The 25893-nt window shown below is 42.4% G+C and overlaps 1 protein-coding gene across 4 annotated transcripts in view; it reads right to left on the bottom strand.

Annotated features, from left to right (window-relative positions):
- Positions 1 to 543: 543 nt before the first annotated feature.
- Positions 544 to 25893, bottom strand: part of HSD17B3 (hydroxysteroid 17-beta dehydrogenase 3) — a 48041-nt gene continuing 22691 nt past the window's right edge. For 2 of the 4 annotated variants that reach the window (XM_072834572.1, XM_072834552.1), the window contains 7 exons: positions 25475 to 25542; positions 24221 to 24256; positions 21090 to 21124; positions 19923 to 20004; positions 19229 to 19294; positions 17710 to 17859; positions 544 to 13952 (listed from right to left, as the gene is read on the bottom strand). In XM_072834572.1, coding sequence (XP_072690673.1) covers positions 13854 to 13952; positions 17710 to 17859; positions 19229 to 19294; positions 19923 to 20004; positions 21090 to 21124; positions 24221 to 24256; positions 25475 to 25542 — 536 coding nt within the window. In that variant the 3' untranslated portion in view covers positions 544 to 13853. The remainder of the gene's footprint in view (positions 13953 to 17709; positions 17860 to 19228; positions 19295 to 19922; positions 20005 to 21089; positions 21125 to 24220; positions 24257 to 25474; positions 25543 to 25893) is intronic. The other 2 variants (XM_072834578.1, XM_072834562.1) reach the window with 2 other exon arrangements.

Here is a 25893-nt window from a genome sequence, read left to right as displayed (position 1 = left end):
CAGAAGCTGAATGGAATTGGCTGAACAGAGAATGTGAAGTGAAGAAATGGAGACAGTGACAAAGGGAAACTCTTTCAGGAAGCCCATGAAAGGGAACAGAGACAGGAGGCAGCAGCTGGAGGATGATGTACAGACAAGTAGGAATATTATTTAATGGTACATACTAGAGCTTGTTTGCATCCTAATGAGAATGATCAAGGAGTTGGAGAAAAACTGACAATGAAGAAAGGAGTAGAGACAATTATAGCCAAGATGATATGGAAACCAAAGGACAGTGGCCTTGGATGAGAGCAGGAATCTTTCATTTATAGTAAAAGGAGGAAAGTAAAGAATGTGGACATTTAGGAGTGTGCAATAATGATGTACATAAAGCTTTAGCCATAAGAACATTTATTGAAACATTGTTTGCAATAAAAATAAATAAACAAACTGAATGCCCAATAGAGGCATTGGCTAAATACACTAGAATATTAAAAGTGATGTAATATACTCACAGCTAACATTTACTTAATTGTAAAAACTGAATACTTCCACTTAATCTCAGAAACAAAACAAGGATTTTTCTCCTTTCTTTTTTTTTTTTTTATTTTTCTCCTTTCATTACATTTCCATACAGATTGGAAATGAAGAAAGAAAACTGTCCTTATTTGCAGATGACATGGCTGTCTATGTATAAAATAAAAAAGAATATACAAAAAAGTTCTTTTTTAAAAAAAATATTTACTTATTTATTTTAGAGAGAGAGAGAGATCATGTGTGTGCCCAAGGAGGGAGGGGCAGAGGGAGAGAATCTTCAAACAGACTCTCTGCCAAGTGCAGAGCCCAACATAGGGCTTGATATCACAACCCATGAGATCATGACCTGAGCTGAAACCAAGAGTCAGATACTCAACTGCCTGAGTCACTCAGGCACCCCACAAAAAAAGGTTCTTAGTACTAATAAGTGGCCTTAGCAAAGCCACAGAATTTAAGATCAAGATGCAAAAAATTAATTTCTATATTTTAGTAATGGAAAGTGAAATTTAAGCCACAATACCATTTATAATTCCCGGGGCCGGGCGGGGGGGGGGGGCGTTGTGTAGAAGAAGAGAGAGAGAAAGAGATAAGTAACTGTAACACAATATGTACAGGATCTGTGTGCTTAAAACTACAAAACTCTAATGAAAGAAATTGAAGAAGATCTAAATAAATGAAGAGACATACCATGTTAATGAACTGTGAAGACTCAACATAGTAAAATATTAATTATTCTCAAAATGATCTACAGGTTTAGCATAAGTTCTATCAAAAGTCCTGGCAATATTCTTTGCAGATTTAGATAGACAAGCTAAATCTAAAGTTTATACAGAAAGGCAAAGTAACTAAAATGATGTTTTTAAAGTATTACCTGATTTTAAGACTTACTATAGCTATAGCAATAAAGCTAATATGGGGCAGCCCGGGTGGCTCAGTGGTTTAGCGCTGCCTTCAGCCCAGAGTGTGATCCAGGAGACCTGGAATCGAGTCCCACGTCAGGCTCCCTGCATGGAGCCTGCTTCTGCCTCTCTCTCTCTCTCTCTCTCTCTGTCCATCATGAATCAATAAATAAAATCTTAAAAAAAAACAGCTAATGTGGTGTCAGAAGAAGCATAGACACATAAATAAATGAAACAGAGTAGAAGTTTCAGGAATAGGCCCACACAAGGGTGGCAAACTGAATCTAGACCAAGATGCAATAGGCACCAATGGAAAAGGGGTGGTCTTTTCAGAAGATGACTGACCCATAATAGTAAGAGGATAAAATGACAAGCCCACAGACAGGAGATGGGAGAAGCAGAGGATTGCAAATCCTATCTGCAAAACTCAAAGGACTTGTATGCAGAATACATAAAAATTATCTAGACCCTACAGTAAGAAACAAAAAAAAAATCTATTTCAAAAATGGGTAAAAGACTGGAATAGGTGCTTCACCAATAAAGATACATGGATGGCAAAAAAAAAAAAAAAAAGTCCATAAAAAGATGTGCAATATCATCTATTTGAAATAAATAGAAATAACTTTACACCAGTTTTATTTTTTTTTAAAGATTTATTTATTTATGATAGACATAGAGAGAGAGAGAGGCAGAGACACAGGAGGGAAAAGCAGGCTCCATGCCAGGAGCCCGAAGTGGGACTCAATCCCGGGACTCCAGGATCGTGCCCTGGGCCAAAGGCAGGCGCTAAACCGCTGAGCCACCCTGGGATCCCCTACACCAATTTTAAAAAAACATATTCTACAAATTCACTGGGACACTCTGTTGAAGCTAAGTTGCCAAATAAGACGATCTCTATATTGTGTGGAAGCTCACGCAGGGAGGCTTCAATCAGCTCCAGCTGAGGTCCTTGCCAATAGCTCACATTAGTTGCTAGATGTGTAAATCAAGAGACCTCCATATGATTCCTGTCCTCAGCCATTGTCACATCCATCTATCAAAACTTCCCAGCTGAAACTGATACCCTGAAGCAGATATGTCTTTTCCACCATGCCCTATATGAACTCCTAACCTGCAGAATCCATGAGCACAATAAAATAGTTGCTCTAAGCTGCTAAGTTTTGGAATCATTACCCAGCAATAGTAACCAGAGCAAACTGGCCCTCTTTGTTCTCTCTTTAAAACCTACTGACTGCAAATCAGTGAGTATGCTTACTAAACATCTACTACGAAGCATTAAATTCCTCTCTGCTATGCACCCTTTCGTTTCTTCCTACCCATTGGGTTCTGCGCTTATGAAAAGGCATTATGTTGTTCCCAAACCTGTTTATGTCAGTTGTATTTATTATTATAATCATACAATTGATTTTAAAATTATATAAACCAATAAAATTTTGGCATCAAAAGAAAAAGCATTATTATAAGGAAAACTAAGGTGAATTCTTTGGAAATAATAAAAGCAAATTGATAAAAATGACTTCACTTAAATTAGATGTCGACAAGACAACTGTAAAAGATCGTTGAGGGGTTGAAAATCCAAAAGGATTCAGCATTCAGATTGTTTTAAAATGTCTTTAAGTTCTCATTCCCTTTTAAAAAAATAAAACCTACATGTTGTAGTTGATGCATAATATAGATGTGATTTATGTGAGAAAGACTAGTTGCAATTCCAATCAGGGGATGAATACTTAAAAGAAAGGACTTGGCCCTACATCAAAAGGTTGGCAAAAGAATATACTTTTATATGTTTTAAGTTAAAATAAAGTGTTTAATACACTAACCTAGTACATTCACTCCTGGGTATAAACCTAAGAGAATGGAAACATATGTTTAAAAAAAACAAAACAACTTTGGGCAAAAATGTTCATAGAGTACTTATCATGATAACCCAAACTAGAAAACTAAATGCTTATCAAGAGAAGTATGAATAAGCAAATTGTGATATATTCCTACATGAAATAATACTTAACAGTAAAAGGAATGAATGCAACAACATGGATGAATCTCACAGACATGATACCAAATAAGCCAAACATAAAAGAACCCATACTGTAGATTTCATTTATATAAAATTCTAGAACGCAAAACTAATCTATAGAGACAGAACTTAGGAAACTTTCTGGGGTAATGAAAATGCTCGATATCTTGATAGGACACACCTGTATCCATTTGTCAAAATTGTATAGCTAAGATTTGTGTATTTTAATATAAGTAAATTTTACTTAAAGAAAATGGAATTTTAAAACTTAAGTGAGGGATGGGCAAGAAATGAAATTATAGATAAAACAAGAATGGCAAAATGATGATAATTATTGATTAGTATAATGAAGGCATAACATACTATTCTTATTATTTTGTGTATGTTTGAAATTTTCCATAATAATTTTTTAAATTAGGGACGCCTAGGTGGTTCAGTGGTTGAGTGCCTGCCTTCAGCTTGGGGCGTGACTGGGGTCCCAGGATCGGCTCCCACATCAGGCTCCTTGCATGGGACCTGCTTCTCCCCCTGCCTATGTCTCTGCCTCTCTCTCTCTGTCTTTCATGACTAAATAAAATCTTTAAAAATAAATAAATAAAAATAAAATTTTAAATTAAAATGTTTAAGGTACATATTAAACTCTGATTCCCAGATTTAGCCAACTTTTTGATGAGCTGCCCAACTTCCTGCCCAAGTCAGGGTCCTCTGCCACACAGATCCTGTGTGCTCTCTCCAGAGGGCTGAGTCACAGCTCTGGTGTGAGGTCGGCACATGTGTGCTTTTAAAACCACAGCCTACTGCTGGGGAGAGACTACTGCTCTCTGCCACATATTCTAACACTTAACAAATATCTGCCTTGTTTTATAATTGATTCATGCCTTGGTACCTCATTAAAACTTTAAGTGAAAGGTAATGTGATATACCAGGAGAAGAAAACTTGAATTTTGTTATCAGGCAGAGTAAGGGCAAATCTCAGGTCTCCCATTTTTAATCTATGAGGCTTATGACAATTTAATATCCATGCCCTTTTCTGGCATGGGAGGGCCATGTAAAATGGGAGGGCAAAAATTGTGCACAGATTGCTGTTGTCCCCCTCTCTCTATTGCCCATTTTTTCATAGTAATAGAAGTCTTAGAATGTGTGTATGGTGTTGCAGAAAGCCAGCCCTCCCTGCAGCCAGGGGTGGCGGGATGACTGAGCTCTGTGTATGAGAAATAAAAGAATGTATTATGTGTCAGCTTCTAGGAATCTTCCTTAAAGTGAAAATGGCATACACTCTCTGCTCCTTTTTTATCATTCCTTTCCTCCATCTTGCTGCCTGAATGTGAATGGATGGCTGGAGATCCAGCCACACCAACTGGACACTCTAGGAGTAGGGTAGTGGTAAGCCAGCTGGACCCCAGGCACTTCAAAGCATCGTTCAGCTGGGCTACCATTCCTGCCCTCCACTGCCTATCTACAAACCTGCAGATAAAAAAGAAATGCATGTCTTCCTTTTTAAGCCACTGCTGGAGTCTTTATTACACAATTACAAGTGAAATTAAACCTAACTAACATGATAACAACTTCATATTGTGCAGTGATATGTGGAAATGCATATGTCCACAACACATATTAGGTACCAAAATAATACTAAATAATAGTCAGCTTTGTATCCTTTGAGTTAAAGTCTTGTTGGTTTTCTGTAAACTACTCTGGGTCTAGCATTAGATAACAAATAATTGTGGGAGTAAATTAAATATATCACACACAGTTTTTGTTGAAGGAAGACATACTGATCCAAAGGAGAATAATTAAAAATTACCATGGTTTATCATTTGGCCAGGCCAAGAATTGATGGGGGAAAACAATCATATATTGAGACAGACACCCTCATAAACATCAGTTTATGTTTCTGTTCAGTGATGTTTCTCACATCAGGACCATTGACTTTTGGGGCCAAATAATTCTGTCTTGGGTGGAGGGACAAGGGCTGTGCTGTGCATTATAGAATAATTAGAAGCATCCCTGGCCGCTACCCATGAGAGATGCCAGTAGCATCCTCCTTTCCATTTTCGGACAACCAAAATGTCTCCAAACTTTCTAAAATGTTCTCAAGGGGACAAAATCACACCCCTGGTTGAGAACCACTGCTAAAGATGGAGGTATAAGTTTATACAACTTCCCTAGAAAACAATTGATAATAAGTACTAGGAACTTTAAAATGTTTAAATGTTTTCATCCAGAAATTCTACTTCAAGGAAATAGTAAGTAAAGATGCACACACATCAATTTAGAAAGACAACCTCATTTCAAAATGAGCAAATGATTTGAATATATATTTCTCTATACAAATGGCCAATAAGCACATGAAAAGGAGCTTAACATCATTAGCCAACAGAAAAATCAAAATCAAAACCACAGTGAAATATCATTTTATATACACTGGGATGGCTAAAATCAAAAACACAGATTATAACAAGTATGGTGAGGATGTGGAGAAATTGGAGTCCTTACACACTGCTGGCAGGAATGTAGAATGTAGAATTCCAGCCACTTTGTAAAACAACAGCCTAGCAGTCCCTCAAAAGTTTACCATATGATCCACAGCTCCACACCTAGGTAGCTACCCAAGACAAATGAAAACATATGCCCACACATAAGCATGTACACGAATGCTCATAGCAGCATTAGTCATAATAACCAAAATGAATCAGTTCATCAACTGATGAACTGATAATTAAAATGTGATCTATCCACACATTAGACAATTATTCAGCAGTAAAAAGGAATGAAGTACTGATACACACTACAACATAGATGAACCTTGAAAACATTATGCTAAGTGAAAAAAAGCCAATATCAAAAAGTCACATATTACATGATTCCATTTATATTAAAAGTCCAGCACAGGCAAATCCACGGAGATGGAAAGTAAATTAGCAGCTGCCTGGGGCTTAGGAGGCTGTGTGGGGTGGGAAGTGACTGTTGATGGGTACAGGGCTCCCAGGTAAGGTGATGAAGCGTTCTAAAATTATCCCAAAATTGATTGTGGCAATGGTTGCACAATTAGGAACAATCTGAATGTAAACTTCAAACAGGAGAGTTATATAGTATGTGAATTGATAAGCCATTATAAAAATACATCATTAATATCAACAGAACAAAAAGATACGTGCCCAAGGATGTATGTTGTTATGAGTTATTTGTAAGATTTTAAAAGTCAAAAATACCTAAAGGCAAAGCAAAAAGAATGATAAAATAAATTATGTTTGCTCATATGTATAAGTATTAGGTAACCACTGTAAATCATCTTTTGAATACTTATTAACACAAGGAAACCTCATAGTGTAATCTTAAAAGAAAAGGCAGAACAGAAAACCTGCACTTAGACACACACACACACACACACACACACACACACACACACAATTTATTTAAAAAACCCACAATAGGGATCCTTGGGTGGCTCAGCAGTTTAGCGCCTGCCTTCAGCCCAGGGCACGATCCTGGAATCCTGGGATCGAGTCCCACATTGGGCTCCCTGCATGGAGCCTGCTTCTCCCTCTGCCTGTGTCTCTGCCTCTCTCTCTCTCTGGGTCTCTCATGAATGAATAAATAAATAAAATCTTTTAAAATTTTTAAAAAATAATAAAATAAATAAATAAATACCCACAATCAATGATGAATGGTTCATATTGGGTGGTGGGATAAATGATTATTTTTCTTCTCTTCTCTTTCTTCTATGGGTTCTGTATTTCCTACACTGCATAAATGTTTATAATCAGGAATTTAGTTTTTAAAGGTTGAGAAAGAAAATTTATTTCCAAAGCTGACTTAAAATGCATAAACTATAAGAGCTGAATTATAGAACATGTGGTCAGACCTTCTAATTTTACTGATGAGGTAACCAGAGGGCCCCAAGAGGCGCACTGTCAGCCATCTCATCAGTGTCTGAATCTGAAACAATCATTTTCTTTTCTTTACTCCTTTTCTTTCTCTCTTAATGAACCCCCTACACACCTACACATACACACACACAAAGCACGAAAAAAAATGAGAGAAAACCCTTAAGGGCGTTATGCTAAGACACATAAGTCAAGCAGAGAAAGACAAATACCATATGATCTCACTTATATGTAGAGATCATAAAAAAAAAAAAAAACTGTGCCCGTAGATACAGAAAACAGACTGGTGATTACCACAGGTGGGGTGTTAGGGACTGGGCAAACTGGGTAAAGTGGTCAAAAGGGGCAGACTTCCAGTTATAAAATAAATAAGTCATAGAGATGTAATGTACAACATGGTAACAGTCATTAGCAATATACCATATTCTACATTTGAAAGTTGCTAAGAGAGGAGATCTTAAAGTTATAAGAAAAAAATTGTAACCATGTGCAATGATGGATATTGACTAGACTTATTGTGGGATCATTTTGTGGTATACACATGTATAAAATCATTATGTTGTACACATGGAACTAATATAATGTTATGTGTCAATTGTATCTCAATTTTTTTAAAAAGCTGAAAAAAAAAGATTTGAGGGATTTCTTTTCTCAGATTAGATTCTGTTCTAAAATTCCTATAAAATTAGATAGAAAGACCCACTCAGCCCATTAGAGGGCGGTAGCAAGTCAGACCAGTCTGAGCCCTAAACACAGTGGATAAACTGAAGTGAGAATAAACATCATTCTTTGGCATCAGAAGCAGACAAACTTGACTAAAATCAAGCTGACCCTGGGATGACTGTCTTCAGTTTTCTCCAGCAAGTGTTGGGTAAAGGAGTCTGTTTGAAGTGGGGCATTCTGGTTCCCAACCCACAAGAGCAGGACATGGATGATGCCCCAGGGAGCTGCCCTATCAACAGCTCCCAAGTTTTTTCAGAGCAGCAACCCATAATCACCTCATTTTCTTGCTCCAAGTGTTGTCAGAGGGATTCTCCAGGCTCTGGCATCCTGGGAGGTAGACAGATGGAAGGCCGGAAGAACACAAAGTGAATCCTTCTATCAAACGACCAGCTGCTTGTACTGCTCCTTTGGGTTCCAAGCCCTCAGAACAAGAAGAGAATCAGGCGAGAGGCAAGAGCCCAGGACTGCTCAGCGGAAACAAAAGTTCAGAGAAATTTGGCAAGCCTCCCTCTTCCCAAATGATTCCCAGACGATGGTAAATTTGGAAAGTGGTCAGTGTTGAAATTGAGGTGCGTGGGCTTGGCTGCAAAGCCTGATTGCTCCCCTCTCTCTGCAATGTGTGTTAGTGAAAATGCAGTGTTGGCAAATAGTGCTCACCCTTTGCTCTTGAGCCCAATTAAAAAACTTTATCCCAGGTGAGTAAGGACCATGGCCTGGAAGATGACCCGTGTTCGACCCCCAGCTCTACCACTCACTGGTCAGGTGAACCTGTGGGCATTATTCAATCTCTCTGTGTCTTCATTTCCTCATCTGTAAAATGAAGGTAATAATAATAGTTCCTACTTCCTAAGTTGTCATGAGGATTTACATCGTCCCTGACTCATTATTAGTACTCAACAAATGTCAGCCAGTTTCTAGTGCTAGTAGTTACTGGATAAAGATCTTTTACCCTCATTTTAATTCAACATGCTGGGGTCTTTCCTATGAGGAAATCCGCTTTTAATTTAAAGGCTCCTGGGGCACCTGAGTGGCTCAGTTGGTTAACTGCCCAATCCTTGATTTCGGTCATGATCTCAGGGTGGTGAGATTGAACCCGTTGCTGGCTCTGCACTCAGGAGAGAATCTGTTGCAGATGCTTTCCCTCTGCCCTCCCCTTCTCAAATAATAAATAAATAAATCTCTTTTAAATATAAAACAAAATAAAGGCCCTCATAAAGTTTGCTAGACAATCATTCAAATCAACCCAGGATTAGTACACTGGATAAACCCACATATTACACAACTAAAAACTGTACCTAAAATCTGCCCTAGGTTGTGTATGCTGACGCACATTCCTTTGCTCACCTAAGCTGCAGGTTGTGGAAGATCCTTCCCAAAGGCAAATTTACTAGGATTGGATGTATGAAGAACATAATGTCTACCTTTTTGTAAGAGGCTCCATCAATAGTTGAAATGCCAAGTAATTCCTCATGATCCATGGTAGGACAAACACTCATTGTAAGATTAATGAGTATGATTCATTGTATTTTTTAAAGATGGCCACAACAGTATTCCTTATTACACACGGTACTTCCATCAGGAGTTGGGCATTTCCTCTGAATCTGGGAGGGCTTGAGAATATCATGTGACTTCAAGTCTAGTCATATAAGACAGTATGACTTCCTCCTAGTTTTCCTAGGGATGCTCATTCTTTTTTTTTAAGATTTTATTTATTTATTCATGAGAAACACACAGAGAGAGGCAGAGACATAAGCAGAGGGAGAAGCAGGCTCCCTACAGGGAGCCTGATGTGGGACTCGATCCCAGGACCCTGGGATCATGACCTGAGCCAAAGGCAGGTGCTCAACCACTGAGCCACCCAGGGGTCCCAGGGTTGCTCATTCTGGAAACCCAGCTGACAATGCTGCAAGTAAAACCAAACAGAACATAGAGGGGCTGTGTACAGGTTTCCATCCAGAAGCCCCAGTGGGGTCCCAGGCAGTAACTGCCATCAGTTGCCAGACATGTAAATAAGCAATCATTCAGATGCTTCCAGCTCCAGAGGCTGACTCATTTCCAGTCTTGGAGTCTTCCCAGCCAAGCCCCAAGATATCATGGGGTAAAACCAACCATCCCACAAAATCTGTGCCCTTTTTGACCCATAAAATCTGTGAGCACAAGAAAATGGTTGTCATTTTATGCCACTAAGTTGGGGGATCACTTGTTACATGGCAATAATAACTGAAATGCTAGCAAGCATGATTGTCTCATGTTTAAGTAGATTAGGCTTTAATGTCTGTGAAATAGCTCCTACTTTGCTGAAATCTTGAATTCCACAATAAGATACTTATTCTTTGGGTTTAAAGTATCACCCCTTTCGAAACATAGAGTATAGGCACAAGCCCAGTGTCCTAATTCAGGAGCTACCAACTATTAGTGGTGTATGACTTTGAGAAAAGCACTTAATATATGGGTGTTATGTTGCATCCCATCTCTCCAAATCCAATCTCGGTTCTTCCCCCAATCCCCAACCTGGTGTCTCAGGAGATTAACCTTATGAATTACATCAGTGAGCTAGCTTCCAGTTAGATGACCAGTGAGAGGCACCAGCAAGAGACCCAGAGGACAGCAGAATGAAATTGAGAAGAATGAAATTTAGTCCTGCAAAGGAAAAATGCTCTTATTTCTCCTCTCAACACTCTCAATAATTCTGGTCATCAAATGTGTAGAGAGGTTTTCCCACACCAAGCCATTCTCAGACACCAGGTGAGTGTCATACAATTTAACTCAATTCTGACACTCTACCTGAAGAGAGCATCAGATCCTATAAGACTGCTCCCACTTCAGATGCTTACTGCAAGCCCAGGTTGTCACCTGAACTTCTGACCAATGTACTGGCTATAAACTGAAAGTCCCCACGACCCCTCCTCAGGTTCAGTCATTTGCTGAAATGGCTCACAGAACTGAAGAAAACTACTCACTAGATTACCAGTTCATTGTAAAAGAATATGCCTCAGGAACAGCTAGATGTGAGAGATGCATAGGGCCAGATATATGGGTAAAGGTGTGGAGCTTCCATGACCTCTGCAGGCATGCCACCTTCTTAGCACCTCCACATGTTCACCAGCCTGGAAGCTCTCCAAACCCCAAAGTTGGTATAGCCTTCATTACATAGGCATGATTGATCAAATTACTGATCATTGGTGATTGAACTCAACCTCCATCCTCTCTACCCTCCCCAAAGGTTGAGGAATAATACTGAAAGTTCCAACCTTCTAATAACATGGTCAGTTCCTCTGGCAACCAGCTCCCATCTTTAGGGGCTTTCCAAAAGTCATATCATTAATATAAACTCAAGTGTGGTTGAAAGGGGCTTCTTATGAATAACAAATGGCACATTTACTGCTCTTATCACCCGGGAAATTCCAAGAAATGGGGATGAAGATGACATACATATTTCTTTTTTTTTTTTTTTTAAGATTTTATTTATTTACTCATGAGACACACACACACACACACACACACACACACACACACACACACAGGCAGAGACACAGGCAGAGGGAGAAGCAGGCTCCATGCAGGGAGCCCAATGTGGAACTCCATCTCGGGTCTCCAGGATCACGCCCTGGACCAAAGGCGGCGCTAAACCACTGAGCCACTCGGGCTACCTGACATACATATTTCTTATAACAGATCACAATATCACAATTCTTCTCTCCCTCTCTATGGGGTGGTCACAGTCTGGCAGCATCTCTCAGCTACAGGTCACAGGTCCTCTGAGGCAGTGCTCCTCATACTGCTCTTAATCCTTCCCTCTTCTTCTTCCTCTCCGTTCCCCCAACCACCACATCTCTCTCTCTGTCTCTCTCACCGGGTCTATGATTGCTCCCTTCCCAGCCACCTTAGGCTTTAGGGTCATAAAAGCATCACTCTACTAACTTCAATAACTTCCCTACACCCTTCCCACACATTTGCAAATAATTCCTCCAATAGCTTAATCATGTCTGCTGTTTACTCTGGGGACCCTGACTAATGAGGAGTTTCTGATTCTTCACTGTCAAAAAAAGAATCCATCCATCCAGCCTGCATCCCAGATCAGGCAAGATAATTAACTGAGAGTCTCAGTCAGGACCAGTGACAAAGGGAGAAAGTACACTGAGCACTTCAAAGAGAAGGAACATAGTAGAAGGAATTGGTAACACCAAAGTCAGGAGGCTGAAAGAGCAAAAAGAGGATACTATGTAAGTCAGTTATCAGTAACAGCAGAGGAGTAGTGTTTTTAGGAACTGGGTGTTCCAAGGGGGAACCTCTGAATGGTTAATGCTCAGTTCCCTAAAGGCAGCACTGTGGGACCGGTGCTAATATCCTTACAGGCTGGCTCCACGTTGGTGCTGAGTCTGGCTAAATGCTGTCCCCTAGGCAGAAGGACAGTAACAAGAATGCAAACAGGAAGGAGTTTTCCTTGCACTTCAATCTCCTCTTACTCTCCCAAATTTGCCTCCCATGGACAGAATCTCACACAAAGCCAGTTGGCATAAGTGTCTTAAGACCTGAGTCTGAAATTTCCCAGCCCAACATCAAAGATCAGAGTATGAAAGGTGGGGCTGAGGAGAAGATAACAGTAAATAACCAATATCTATGGGTAACATAGAAACTGTAGTTATTATTGTTATCCATAACTGAGAAAATTTAAACAGATATCCATACCTCAGAATGGACAAGTTGTCCCAGTCCTTTCCCCAGAGCAGGTTTAATAAAATCAGCCCATGATTCCCAAGCTTACCAAGGTTTTAAATGTTCTATCTATACAGTGCTTCCCCCAAAACAGCAAAATGCCCCATAAATTCCAACCAAACCTCCCAGACTCCTTTTATAACTAGAGCAGCAGTACATAAATTCTTTCTCATACCATAAGTGCCAGTGATGATCTCAGAAAAGATGAGTGCCACCAAGTGTTCAGTGTCTAGAGCATGGTGATGTGTTGGGGGAAGCACGGGGTAGATTAACCAATGTCAGCCAGAACAGGGTCGCCAGCTGGTATGCTCCTCCTCCAACTTCCCCAAATGCTGAAGGCTAGTACTTCCCTCAACACACCATCCCCTATGTGTTAACAAGTAAAGCACTCAGTCCAGTACCCCAAAAGCTGGAGACCTATAAATTTCTGCAGATATCAACTCCTGCATTAGAGCAATGATTTTTGAACTATTTGTATCAATGTATGCTTTTCTGTTTTATTTTTGTGAATACACTCTGATATAGAACCCCAAATATAAATAAAACAGATAAAATTGGTTTGCATCAACTGGAATGGGAGGCTCCAGAAACTGGCCTGATGTAGCTGTGGCTCCCACATATTCCCCTAGAGTTTCCTGGGTCTCTGAGAAGCTTATTTTGATGCCCTTGAACTACAGCACTCTTGGTAAAGTTTAGTAACCTCTGACATTCTTTAGCATAGCTATAAAAGCTTATATGCATAATTATTCTCAATATTCGAACTACCAAAGGCTTTCTTCTCAGCACATTTATATTATAATCCCAAGTAGAAATTCTTCCAGTTTCTCCTTTAGACACACTCATCATGTCACACACAAAACCCTAAAACCCCACTGAACAACACATGTTTTTATACTACAGTATTCCCAAAGATCTCCAGACTCAAGTAAAATGGCAAAAAAAAAAAAAAAAAAAAAAAAGTTGTATTTTGGGACTGTGTATGTGACACAGCCTCTTCAGGAGAGTGGCAGGGGCTGAGCTGCTCCTTCATTTTCTGCAGCCAACAGGGAACATGGAGAAGAGAATCATGCTGGATAGCATGTCAGTGCACTTGGACTATATAGTGCCAGTATTCTGCTTGAGGTAGTCCTTGTATTTCTTCTGGAACGTGCTGCTGTACAAAACCCATGACGGGATCAGGCTCAGGAAGATCCGCTTAAATAGACAAAAATATGAGTGTTTGTGGAAGAATGAAGAGCAAGCAAGTTAGAACAAAACATCTCAGTGTATATTCATCATCTTTAAAAATATTTTTCTGGGGCAGCCTGGGTGGCTCAGAGGTTTAGCGCTGCCTTCAGCCCAGGGTGTGATCCTGGAGACCCGGGATTGAGTCCCACATCAGGCTCCCTGCATGGAGCCTGCTTCTCCCTCTATCTCTGTCTCTGACTCTCTCTCTCTCTCTCTCTCTCCCTGTCTCTCATGAATAAATAAATAAAATCTTTAAAATATATATATATTTTTTCTGACTACTGAACTTAAGTCTCAAAATCCCTTAAGCACATGCTAAATTAAAAACTTTCTCAACAAACAAGATTTTCTCAGAAACCAAACAGTCACCTATAGAATCAGAACTGAGCAAATTCTAAATTAAGAGAACTTTGCCTCCAGTAACACTCTCCTCCCCTTTCTCCATCTCTCAGCAAGCACTCTTCTTCCTGGTGCTCAAACTCCCAGTGTCTTCAGGTTCTTTTTACCAAGGTTCTACTACAGTGAAATTCCAGAAAACAGTTGGAAATGCTTTTATCACCTGGCACAATAGTAAAGTATAAATCATAACATGGAGCATTTGCTTGGAAAAGCTGAGGTGGGGGGAGCTTTGAGGAGGGCTTCAAGTCAAGGCATGAATGCTTAGTTGGATTCACATCACGCAGTAGACACAGGCATTGGAAGGCTTCTTGCCCTCAAATCATACCCATGTCCTGTAAGACAGGTCCAGGCCTCCAGAAGCAATTATTTTGTCCATAGTGTAATCCTGGGCACCCAACATTCCTCAACCTACCTACTCCCCACCAAACAACAGAATTTCAACCAGAGGAAAATGTGGGCTTTTCAGGGAGTGTTTCTATTCTTTAGACAGCTGAGATTCTCAGATCATTGCATTCATTGAGATATTTCAAAGCAGGGAACCAAAGATGGCTTCTGTGGAAACAAAATAGAACCTTTCTTCCTCTAGCCAAGCCAATGAGTGAATGCAATTTTTTTCCTCAAGGACTTCATTTTTCTGCTCTTTAGAGCTTTTTAATCAGCAAAATCAAGCACTTTCATTAGCTTTGCCTTAAACTAAATGTTTTGGCTTAGTGAAGTCAGCCATAAAGAAAATAAATTAAAATTCCAGGTCCCTAGAAGATGTTCTAAAAGGTCCCTTCTTTCATCCCCATTGTTGTTTACCTCCTCCCAATCTATAAGGAGTGTGTGGAAGACACCAGGAGAAGCATGGCATTGGACAAAGGTGAGCTTAAACCTGAGCTTCACCATTACTCATCAAGTGGCCTTGGGTAGCTGATGTAGCTCTGAATTTTGATTTCCTCAACTGTAAACAGGAGCCAAATGACCTATCTTACAAAATTATTAGAAGGACTAAGTAAAGTAACCTCAGGTATCTACATTAGAGGCTCCATTCCAGCCCCAGTTCCTGTCCCAGAACTCCTTGGGAGTGAAGAGCATGCTGTCTTTTTGCCTTGCCCTTTTGTGATAAATACAAGGGTTGCTTGCTTACCAGTCAATTCTTTTTTTTAATATTTTTTTAATATTTTATTTATTCATGAGAGACAGAGACAGAGAGAGAGAGACGCAGAGACACAGGCGGAGAGAGAAGCAGGCTCCATGCAGGGCGCCTGATGTGGTATTCGATCCTGGGACTCTAGAATCATGCCCCGGGCCAGAGGGAGGCGCTAAACCACTGAGCCACCCAGGGATCCCCCTTACCAGTCAATTCTACTTGATTGCTCATACCTTTAGATTCAATAATCTTTTCTAAATTCCAGCAAACTCCAAATTGGCATTAATAATTTGTGTGTTCTCCTTGTTTTTTCTTTTGCTTCAACAAGCATAAAGACTCTCAGCATCTGTTTGCCAGAAGAGATTTGATTTGTTGCATAAGAAATCAAAAGAGAAAAGCTAAAATTTTTTTCAACTTTTGACCTCTAGAATTGCATTATGTAGCAAGATGACAACCTTGCAAGCCAGGCTACAGTCTCAAGAAACATTTTCTAAATCCTGATGGATTCCATCAATATCCCAGAGGGTGTGTGTCCTTCTCTATGTGGGCCTAGGCTGGGTGGAAGACCGGGGGGGTGGGGGGCCGGGGTTTCAGGTGAAAAATATGAACATGTAATCAATAAATAAGAATGGCACTGAGGCCAAAGGAAGAGATATTGGCCCCATCCTTCGAGAGTACAACCACAGAACATTATCTCAGCATGGCAAGAGAGGTGCTGCCATTCCAGTGTGAGTCAAGTCCATGCTGATGCTGATACAGCAGTGAGAGCCAAAGGGCCTTTATGAACCAAAGCTCCAGAAGGACCTTAGACCTGTGGCTGCTTGAGGGAAGTAGCAGAGATTCAGGGCCCGGCAGTCATCAGTAGCTGGGAGTTCACTGGCCAAGCCAAATGGATAAAAAAGGTCATCACTCCCCATAGCCACAAATCAGCAAGGTGCACAACCACCAGCTGGATGTGGGACATTGACACACATACTTAAGGACCAGCAGGAGGTCATGAAGATTCTTCTCCCTGTTACCATCTTAGTGAGAAAGGCAGGAAAAAGGGATGCTCCCAGAAAGATTGAACACATTAAGTAATAGACAAAAACACATTTCCTCAATATCCAGTTTAGAATACCAGGTCAAACTAAATTTAAACTCATTGGACATTCCATTAATTTATTTTTCTGCCATGCAGCAAGTGGTAATCTGGAGAAAAACCAGATCAGCATAGGCAAAATCAAAATCTTATATTCTTTCTGCACGTCCACTTTATAGTATGTTAAATTGGTAATGCTGTGCATTGTTGAGGTTCTACAGTAAAAGTAGCAAGGAATCCTTTAAGACAATTCAGATCTTGTAGTCTCCAGAAGTCCCAGGGAGTAACTGAATGCTTTGGGAAGATTTAGCATATTCACCCACAAATCCTTCTGAGAGAGAAAGAGAAGGGGGAGGAACCTAATTCCCATGGCAGAAAAGCACAAGAGGCAGAGGACAAAGTTGACATATGTAGGGAAAGTAATGATCTGTCTAAGATTTTTTGATACTATGTGTGTTTGTTTTCAGTATCAGTGTGCAAAAGTCAAGTTTACCTTTGTTTCACATTTGTGATTGCTTCTAAAAGCAGCATACCATATGTCACTGAATTTTATTTCCATATTTGATGGAGTTCATGTTGTGCTAAAGCCAGCTTGTACTTGCTCACAAGAGCCAATTATGCACATTCCTAAACTCAGAGGCAGTGACAACACAATGGGAGCTTGAAATCAGTCATGGGGGCAGTATTTAAAGCATGGCAATCAGCAAACCCTACAAATCAAAGTGTTTGGGGTTTTTTTCACCCCTGGAGAGCCAGATACTAAAAGATTTCTTAACACAGGGAGCCAGAGAAGACAGCAGCAATCAACTCCCATCCCTACCCAGGGAAGGTCCCTGTGTCTTGGTCTGCCCTTCCCAAGAGCTCAGGAAGCCACCTTACTTTCTGAGGAAAAGAGGTGAGGCAGCCAAGGGTGATATTTGACAACTTGGGGGTTATGTATGGGCTGAGCACCCAGGCCTCCAGCTTTTCCCCTTTGCTACACATGGCTCTTTCACTAGCTACATTACTGCGTATCCTCGCCACGAGAGGACGTGATTGATGGCAAGGAAGAGCTCTGCTAGGACAGCCTGCACACCCGCCTCCTGTGATTCAGGAAAGAAGTTACCAGTTACCAAGATTTCATGCGTGAAGCAGCCACAGGTTTCATCTCCAATCGTGACATAATTCAGTGATTCTTTTACAAACTCATCAGCAGTCTTGGTTATCATGTTGGTGTTTAGGTACCTTGTCATTGGGGTTGAGATAGCGTATGGGGTCAACACCTACAATGGGGAATAAAGGCTATCACACAGGAGCCATCTGCCCACCCCTGAGAAATTCACACCTACTGTAACCACCCCTTGGTTTTCCATCTCTGTTCTTCCTACAGAAAGCCTCAGGATCTCAGCTGACAATGGAGCACTGAAAAGTATAGAACTGGCATAGGGCTGTGAATCAGAAAAACTGGTTTCTGGCTTACCTTTATCACTAAGTCAAGCTGAGCCCTTGACCACACACGTCAGGTGGCTCAAATGTACACAGAGGGACTGGGGGCATGAGTTAAGCCTTTGAACACGGTTGCCAGACCAACAGTAAAAATGCAAGATGGCTAAATTTGAAATCCAGACAAACAAGGAAAAAAATTTCAGTATAGTATGTCCCAAGGATTGCATCAGATATATTTATACAAAAAAAAAAGTTATTATCTGAAATTCAAATTGAACTGGATGTCTTGCATTTTATCTGACAACTTTAACTGAGAAGTTTACTTCTAACACATTACATAGAGCCAAAGTTGGAGCAATTTAAAGCTCTTTGGATTCCCACTTTCATACTTCAGTTAGGAGCCAGGAGTGGCACGTACCTCACAGTCTTTCCTGTTGTGGTAAGAAAAATAAACAATCACCCATTGTGCCCTGCAAATCCAACACCATCAGTAGAGACAGCAATAATTTTCAAGATTTAACTGTGAGTGTACCTTTTCCACTTCTAATAGTCTGTCATAAAACTTCTCCCAAACAATAATAAAAATGTCTGCAAATTGTTTATTCCAGGTTCCAGAAAGCACTTAAATCTAACTGTGTTTCTGAACCAAGCACAGGTATGTCACGGACACCTCACGACATCACTACACAGCCTACAGATGCTGTGACAATGCAGCTCTGTGTCCAGCTAGGTAAGGGCATCTTCATGATGGCTCTGCCATCATAGGTGAAAGGGGAAGCCAGGACCTCTTCCCAAATGCTCAAGAACCGCAGTGTGGGGATCTGTGTGGCCCATCCCAGCTGAGCAGCTCCCAAAGTACACTACCACCACCCCCCCACCGCCTCTTCCTAACGTGGATGGATTGCTCAGTTTTCTTTTGTTTCTTCTCCACAATTCCTCCAGCTAACCCCATCTCCTATACCTGGGTCAAAGAGTAAAGAGTGGTGAGACAAGACCCAGATCTCTGTCCTGGTGCTCACTTACCCCACCCCATTACCTCCTCCCGGGCATGGAGGAGAGCTGTGGGGCACAGTTGCCCTGGATGGGCATAGGATCTCATGTGCTGTCATCCAGAGCCTCCCTCCTGGCCTGGCACAAACAGCCTGTCCCAGACTCCACGGGGAGCCACACCTCCTAGTCCCAAGGGCCCAGAGCTGTTGACCTCACCTGGATAATGATCCCTTTCCTTTTGTATTCTGCTTGCAGTGCCTTGGAAAACGTGCACACAAAAGCCTGGAGCAAGGAGAAAACACAGGACAGGAGAGGTAGCTTTGTCATCATTCCTCGATTCCAGAGGCCCTGCAGGGAGCCTACCCGCCCCACCATTAAGACACAGCAGCTGGTCTGATGGGAGCCAGGACTTGACTTCTCGGCCTGCGAGGAGCCCCACCAATGAGCAGGAACACCCATGTCGGGATAAATACCAGCCAGGCGCCCCTGCATGGAGACAACCCTGCCCCAGGAGCCCTGCCTGTCTTCTCGCCCAGGACATCCCCACCTCTGAGGGTTTGTTTTTATGACGAGGGTCTGGGGACACCTGGCTGGGCCTCAGGACAAAGAAAGCTACCATGTGTCTTGCCCACAGCAAGAAAGCAGGGCTGAGGGTTGGGGCGAGGAGGTGAGCGGACCCGGGGCCCCGGCGCCGCACTAGTCCGGGTGCTGGCCAGGGGCTCCACCAGCCCCGGCAGTGCTCTGGTCTAACGAGGCTGCTGAGCCCTGCCTACAGAGGCCCCGGGCATCTGCCCTTGGGGCGAATCTGCCCCCCAGCTTGCCAGACGAGCCAACGTCCAGGTGAAGATGCCAACTGGAATAAACCAGAGGAAGGCAGAGAAGGAAATTTGGGCTACATGCTGGTGCTCACCTTGGAAGCTGAATACATGGAGTACAGAGGCCAGGGAAAGAGGGCCACCCCGGAAGAAATGTTCAAGATAAGCCCTTTCTGCCTAAAAAACAAAGAAGTGAAGCTCTGAATGTGTTGCTGCCTGATCCCATACATCCTGTGGAGAAAGCAAAGGGGCTCCTGGGACCACTGGAGTCCTTCCTCGCTAAGCTCCCATGTGCACCACGACTTCTGCTCCCCAGAACTGCCAGTGGTGCTTCCCTACGGCCTGGATTATGACACCGGCGATGCCACCCAGCGCTCTGCGGACACCATGGGCTTGGTACTGGAAACGAGCTCTGCCACAGCGAAGATCCCCCCCGGAATGCCAGGGACCCACTCAGCTCAGACAAGACTCAAGTGAGAAGGGACCCTTCTTTCTCAAGTGGGACCACATGAGCTCAAGATCCCTTTTAACTCCTAGAGGTGACCCACACCAGGACAGATGGCAAGTGAAGAATCCTGTCTGGGATGGCATTTGACAGTCCATCATCTGCTCACCCAGGAACCCACACCTGAGTCTCCAGGGTTCTTATTTAATCCTTTTCAAATTTGGTAACTTTAATTCTTCCCAAATAGATGAGTTCAATCTGGAAAAACCAAGAAACCCCAAATTACACTATAAGGCCAAGCCCCTTCTTCCTCTAGGAAAGATCAAACTGTCAACCATTTGCATTTAATGAATACCACATGAGAAAAACCAGTTCCCGAAGGCATGTTGTAATAGAGTAATAAAACCATGGACTAAATAGAGATACCAATAGGTGGCGATTTTTACCACAAAATTTGAGTAATAACAGGAGATGGCCTTCATCTCAGGCCAACCTCTGAAGTTTCTTTTATGTTCAACATGAGTTAATATTTTTAATACAATGTGTGCTGAAATGGCTATTCTCTTCCTCCCGTAGATGCTACACTTGACCTTCAAATATGCTTATCTGTTTGCCAAGCTGGCCTGGTCCAGAATGTTACATTTTTTCCTGCAATCTCCATGTCCTTCATGACAGTTTTACCATTGCTTAAAGCTGCAGCCGGATGAAGCCTATACCCCCACCACCTGCACTCTGTCCCAAGTGCCCAGATCAGCTAACTGCCCAGCCAGGGAGGCCATGCAGCTCCATGCTTTTTTCAAAAAAAAAAAGACCTTACCTTGATTCCATGTGTTTCAGAATTAGCTGTGTCATCTATAAGAGAAGGGATAGAGTTAGGCCCTCTGACAAAGGAGCTGAGTATCCAGTGGGTGGGGGCTTGGGGAAACAGGTGCTGGAGGAAGCCAGGAAAAGAGCTTAAGAGGTGGCCTTGAAAATCTGCTGGTACTTGTAGGAGGTAATTCTGGCCACACTGGAGTCTGACTACAACCCACAAAAGGCAGCCTAGATAAACAGCACACTGTTAGAGGCCTCTGGTTTCTTCCCCGTAAAGTTAAAGTCTTCTTGGAAAATGAGGGCTGTGAAAACTCATGGAAATTGGCTTCCAGCCATGGGATCAACATTGAGGTTCCCCAGATTCTCATCATTCTGGGAGATAGGCCTGAGTAAGTTGGCCATCATAAACCTCACCATGAGTCTCAAGTGAGGGGACGTCAGGAAACCTAACCAGTGTCCATGAGCATCTCACAAACAAGGCACGAGCTAAAGAAGGATATCTCTTCAATCCAACAGCAGCCATGTAAGCAGTTTGCTGTTGGCCTGCAAAATAGCTCCATAGACAGACCAGGTCTGTCTGTCCATCGGAAGTATGCAGTGTTGATAAGTCCCTCCCATGTGCCAACTTGCTGGCCCCAGAAGAGTTCTTCCCTGCTGGTTCTGGAGCTTAAATAGCCCAGTAAAAAAGCTTTTCACTCCATAATTGCAAGACACCCCCTTTTAAGAATTAAGGAAGAGGCAAACCCACAGACTGAAATGTTCTCAAATGTACAATTGAGTGGCATTGGGCCTTCTCCTCCAGAGCAGGTTTGAGAAGAAAGGATCCAAACAGATGGGGAGGCACAGAAAAATAAAGAAGACTGAATATTTTGCCTATTTTTCCATATTGTCTGGGGGCTCTGCAGGAGCTTCTCAGTAGGCTCAGTCCCCGCCATCGTCCCTACACCATAAGGCAGGCTCTGGAGCCCAACCCCAGGGCCCTCTAGATAATATTTCCACGCTCTGGAGCAGCAGCAGGGGCAGAGTGTCAATAGACTACCTCCTGAAATACTGGGTTTTGAAGGAGGCAGGAGAAGCATGAGGACTAGGTCCTGCTGTCACCTTGCCCTTAGCTCTGCCCACCTCCTGAAGGGCATGACAGGGGCACTGTTGGAGCACACCAGCATTACCTCAATGCCTCCCCACAAGTGCACTGGTCTCACTGAATGAATGATCCCAACAAAGAGACAACGTTGGACTTTGTGAGTCTCTCCTCTGTATCAAAGTTCCCAAAATTCAGTCTCTTACCCCACCTTACCTTTGCACACAAACTCATTCCCATGTTCCTGCTCTTGACTATTTCGAGATGGCTCCTTCGGGGTAACTAAGTGATGCTATTCATGCTTCCAACCAGCATGGCCATCTGAGGCACAGTGTACTTACACAGCTAATCTTCAATGGGTTTTCTTTGCTATTTAAGGAAATTAGTGTCTACCAATATATATTAAAAAAAATTTTTTTAACAAATCAAAGCAATTCTTGGCTACAGGAGTCAGAAGAAGGTTGTCAAATACATTTGGGAAATTTTGTGACCAAATGGACCAAGCGTGAAAGATCAATGTGTAAAATAACATGAAAGATTTTTAGTGGTAGGGCAGGAGACAACAGTTGGACACATAAAACTTACAATTACATCAGCTGGGGCTGTAAAAACCTACTGATTGCTCAGCATAAAAAGAATGTATGTACCAATAAAAACAAAGCAGGAAACTATAAAATAGCAGTATGCCTACAGAGGAACGATCAATGCTAAAAATTGTTTTTGTCAGCTCAACTCACCCACCTGAAAATAATTTTACATTGGTTTGTTCAGCACTCATCTCTCTCCTGTTAACAGCAACCTGCTTTCCTTTGGGAACCCAGGCTTCCTCTGCCAGGCCACACTATGTACAGACGAGACCTGCTGCTCCCCAACTGGGCTGCCAGTGCTGGGAAACCAGGGATCATACCAAACTCACTACTGCAAACCAGAGCGGTCACAGGGCTACCAGGCACAGTTGTGAATGCTGCATACTGAGCAAGGTGTCCAGCTGTGGGAGTGACTATCAGCTGAAAGCTCAGGGTTCGCTCACTGGCGGTGAGAAGAGCTCTCCCCATTCAGAGGAAAGGGAAACATTGTGTTCACACAAAAGCGTCATCTATCCACTTGTAAGCAGCACCTTTTCCCAAATTGTTCACCCAGGGGGGTGCCTTTTTCTTATGCTCTCAAAGGCACAATATAGGACAGCTTTGTGGTAGTCGTGCCTATAAATGCCGATGCGGCTGATGCAAATCAAAGAACCTGATCAGCACCTGACACATCTCTCAATCCAACACTCTTTGTTTTTTTTTTTGTTGTTGTTGTTTTGTTTTAAAGATTTTATTTATTTATTCATGAGAGGCCCAGAGAGAGAGAGAGGCAAAGCACAGGGAGAAGGAGAAGCAGGCTCCACGCAGGAAGCCTGATGTGGGACTCGATCCCGGGTCCCCAGGATCACACCCCAGGGTGCAGGCGGCGCTAAACTGCTGCGCCACCGGGGCTGCCCCCCAACACTCTTTGAACAGCAAATGAAGAATCTGAGTTCAAGGGAGTGGAAGGAACAGCTACACTGCCCAACTAACTAGTAGTTGAGATGAGCTCAGAATGCATACGAACTTGAATTTCACTTCAATAAATATTTATTGAACATCAGAAGTCCAGAAAATCCAAGCCCGGCCTTCTGTCATTTTTCCAAACGGACTGAACTTTCCACTGTTAACAAGGACTAAAACTAGAGGAAACTAAACCATTATTTTTTTTTCAAGTTGCCCTGAAATCCTGAATAAGTTTCAGTGTCATCAGGCCTAACATGTTCCAATGTGTGACAAAACTGGATGCAAAAAAAAAAAAAAAAAAAAAACTGGATGCAAAAATAAGATTCAGATCCTCTGGAGAATAAGTTTGTCACTGTTTTCTTGATGAAAACAGAATAAAACAATTAAAAGACCACTACATGGCCTTTCAGTCAAGTGCAGTTCAATTTCAAAGATTTCTGCAGGAAAGAAAGCAATTCTCCTGAGTTGCTAGATTCCAACAGCTATATTTGAATGCATTTAGAACATATATTGACTACATACCTTCACTACCGAGGTGATGTTACAATGGATGACACTCTGTAACAAAAAATCACAACTGCCAATTAGCTGGAGGATGTAAGAAATTCTCTTAGTCAGTGCTAAAGAACCATAAAGTGGGCAAAAGTGCATGTCTGAGCAGTGCTCCTCCCTTGCACCACCTGAAATTAGGTTCCTAAGTGATGCCCACCAAGCATGCACTGGAACCGATAAACATCTGACATCCACTATGATTCTCTGAGAATCTGATCTTGAACAGAAGTTAATTAAGAATTTCCTTCAAAATTTAGGGATTTTCCTTCAGAACACAATATTTCAAAGGGAGATGTTTACTTTCCATCTGGAAGAAGGGCGGTTAGCCTATGTGGGTCTAGAAGACAATAGCGGAGAGAATAGAAAGGCAAGTGATAATATAAGGTAGAGGTCCTGGGTTACAAGTGCCAGATAAAGAAACTACTAGAATCACCCAAGATGGACAGAGAGAAAAGGAGGGACCAATAGAAGCAGGCACAAATGCAGGCATAAATAAAGAAAAGCTAGAATGGAGCCTGCTTAATCAAGAGACACAGACTTGTGCCAGAAACAGGGAGTTAGATGGGGTGAGACAAGTGGCCAAAGAGGGGAATTTTGCAAAGATGTGCAGCGGGGTCCAAGCTGCCCAGCGTTGATCACCCTCACGATAGACTTGGGACTTAAGTAGGACTCCAGGGGCCAGGACAGCCTGTCCAGGATGGGGATAATGCCATGATTTCCAAAGTCAGGGCCTGGGGAAGAGTCAGCAAACAGTGCTTTTGAGGACATGCCCTGCAGTGGCAGCCACGGCCCTGCAACACCCCCAAATGCAGACGTGCCTCACAGAAAGTTGAAAGAAATCTCATGACTTGGGAAGACAAAGAAAGCCAAAGAACTGGCCTTCTCTTACTTAGAACCACAGAGGTCAATTTGTTAGCAGACACAAAGCCCTAAAAGATTAAAGCAGGATGCAGAACCCCAACAAAACAGGACAGCGGGCAGGTGCATTCTGAGGTGCAGAGAAGGAAGGTGTTGGTATTCCAGAGCTGGTCATGAAGAGCAGCGCCCTTGCCTGCTCTTCATGCAAGTACTAAGGTGAAGAAAGGGAAGGGCCACAGGCATCCACGTGCAATACAGAATTCCAGCTCCACCATCTCCCATGCACTCTTCCCGGACCCTAGTGACTACCCAGCCAGGCCACCCAGGCCCCAGAGAGAGGAAACCCCAAAAAGGGCCCAGGCCTACCTGGATGTCATCTGCTGTATCAAGAAAGTGGCTCGGGAGGAGGTTTGGAAGCATCCCCACGTTGTTGACTGACAATGGCAAAGCAAAGATGTCAGAAGAGCCGGGAGCAAGCATTTATTAAAAGCCTTAAAAATGTTTATATTCAACCCCAGCAGTTTTTTCCCTTGGCAATTTTCCTAAGGAAACATATGCAGAAAAAAATTTATGGATGAGATTGTTCTTTGCAACATGATTCGATAACAGTGAGGAAATTGAGGGGGAAAACGATTGTCCGCTAATAGGAAGCACTCAGGGGAACCGCAGGGCAGCCACATGGTGCAACACAAGGGGCTCCATCAACGCCACAGCTGCCTAGCAGTTTGAAGACACGGGGAACATTTGTGGTGTAGGGTTTTTTAAAAATGTTCTGAAATACTGTG

This window comes from Canis lupus, chromosome 1, assembly GCF_048164855.1.
Source record: "Canis lupus baileyi chromosome 1, mCanLup2.hap1, whole genome shotgun sequence".
NCBI lineage: Eukaryota > Metazoa > Chordata > Mammalia > Carnivora > Canidae > Canis > Canis lupus.
The sequence above is the reverse complement of the archived record's forward strand: the minus strand, read 5'-3'. Positions and strand labels throughout refer to the sequence as shown.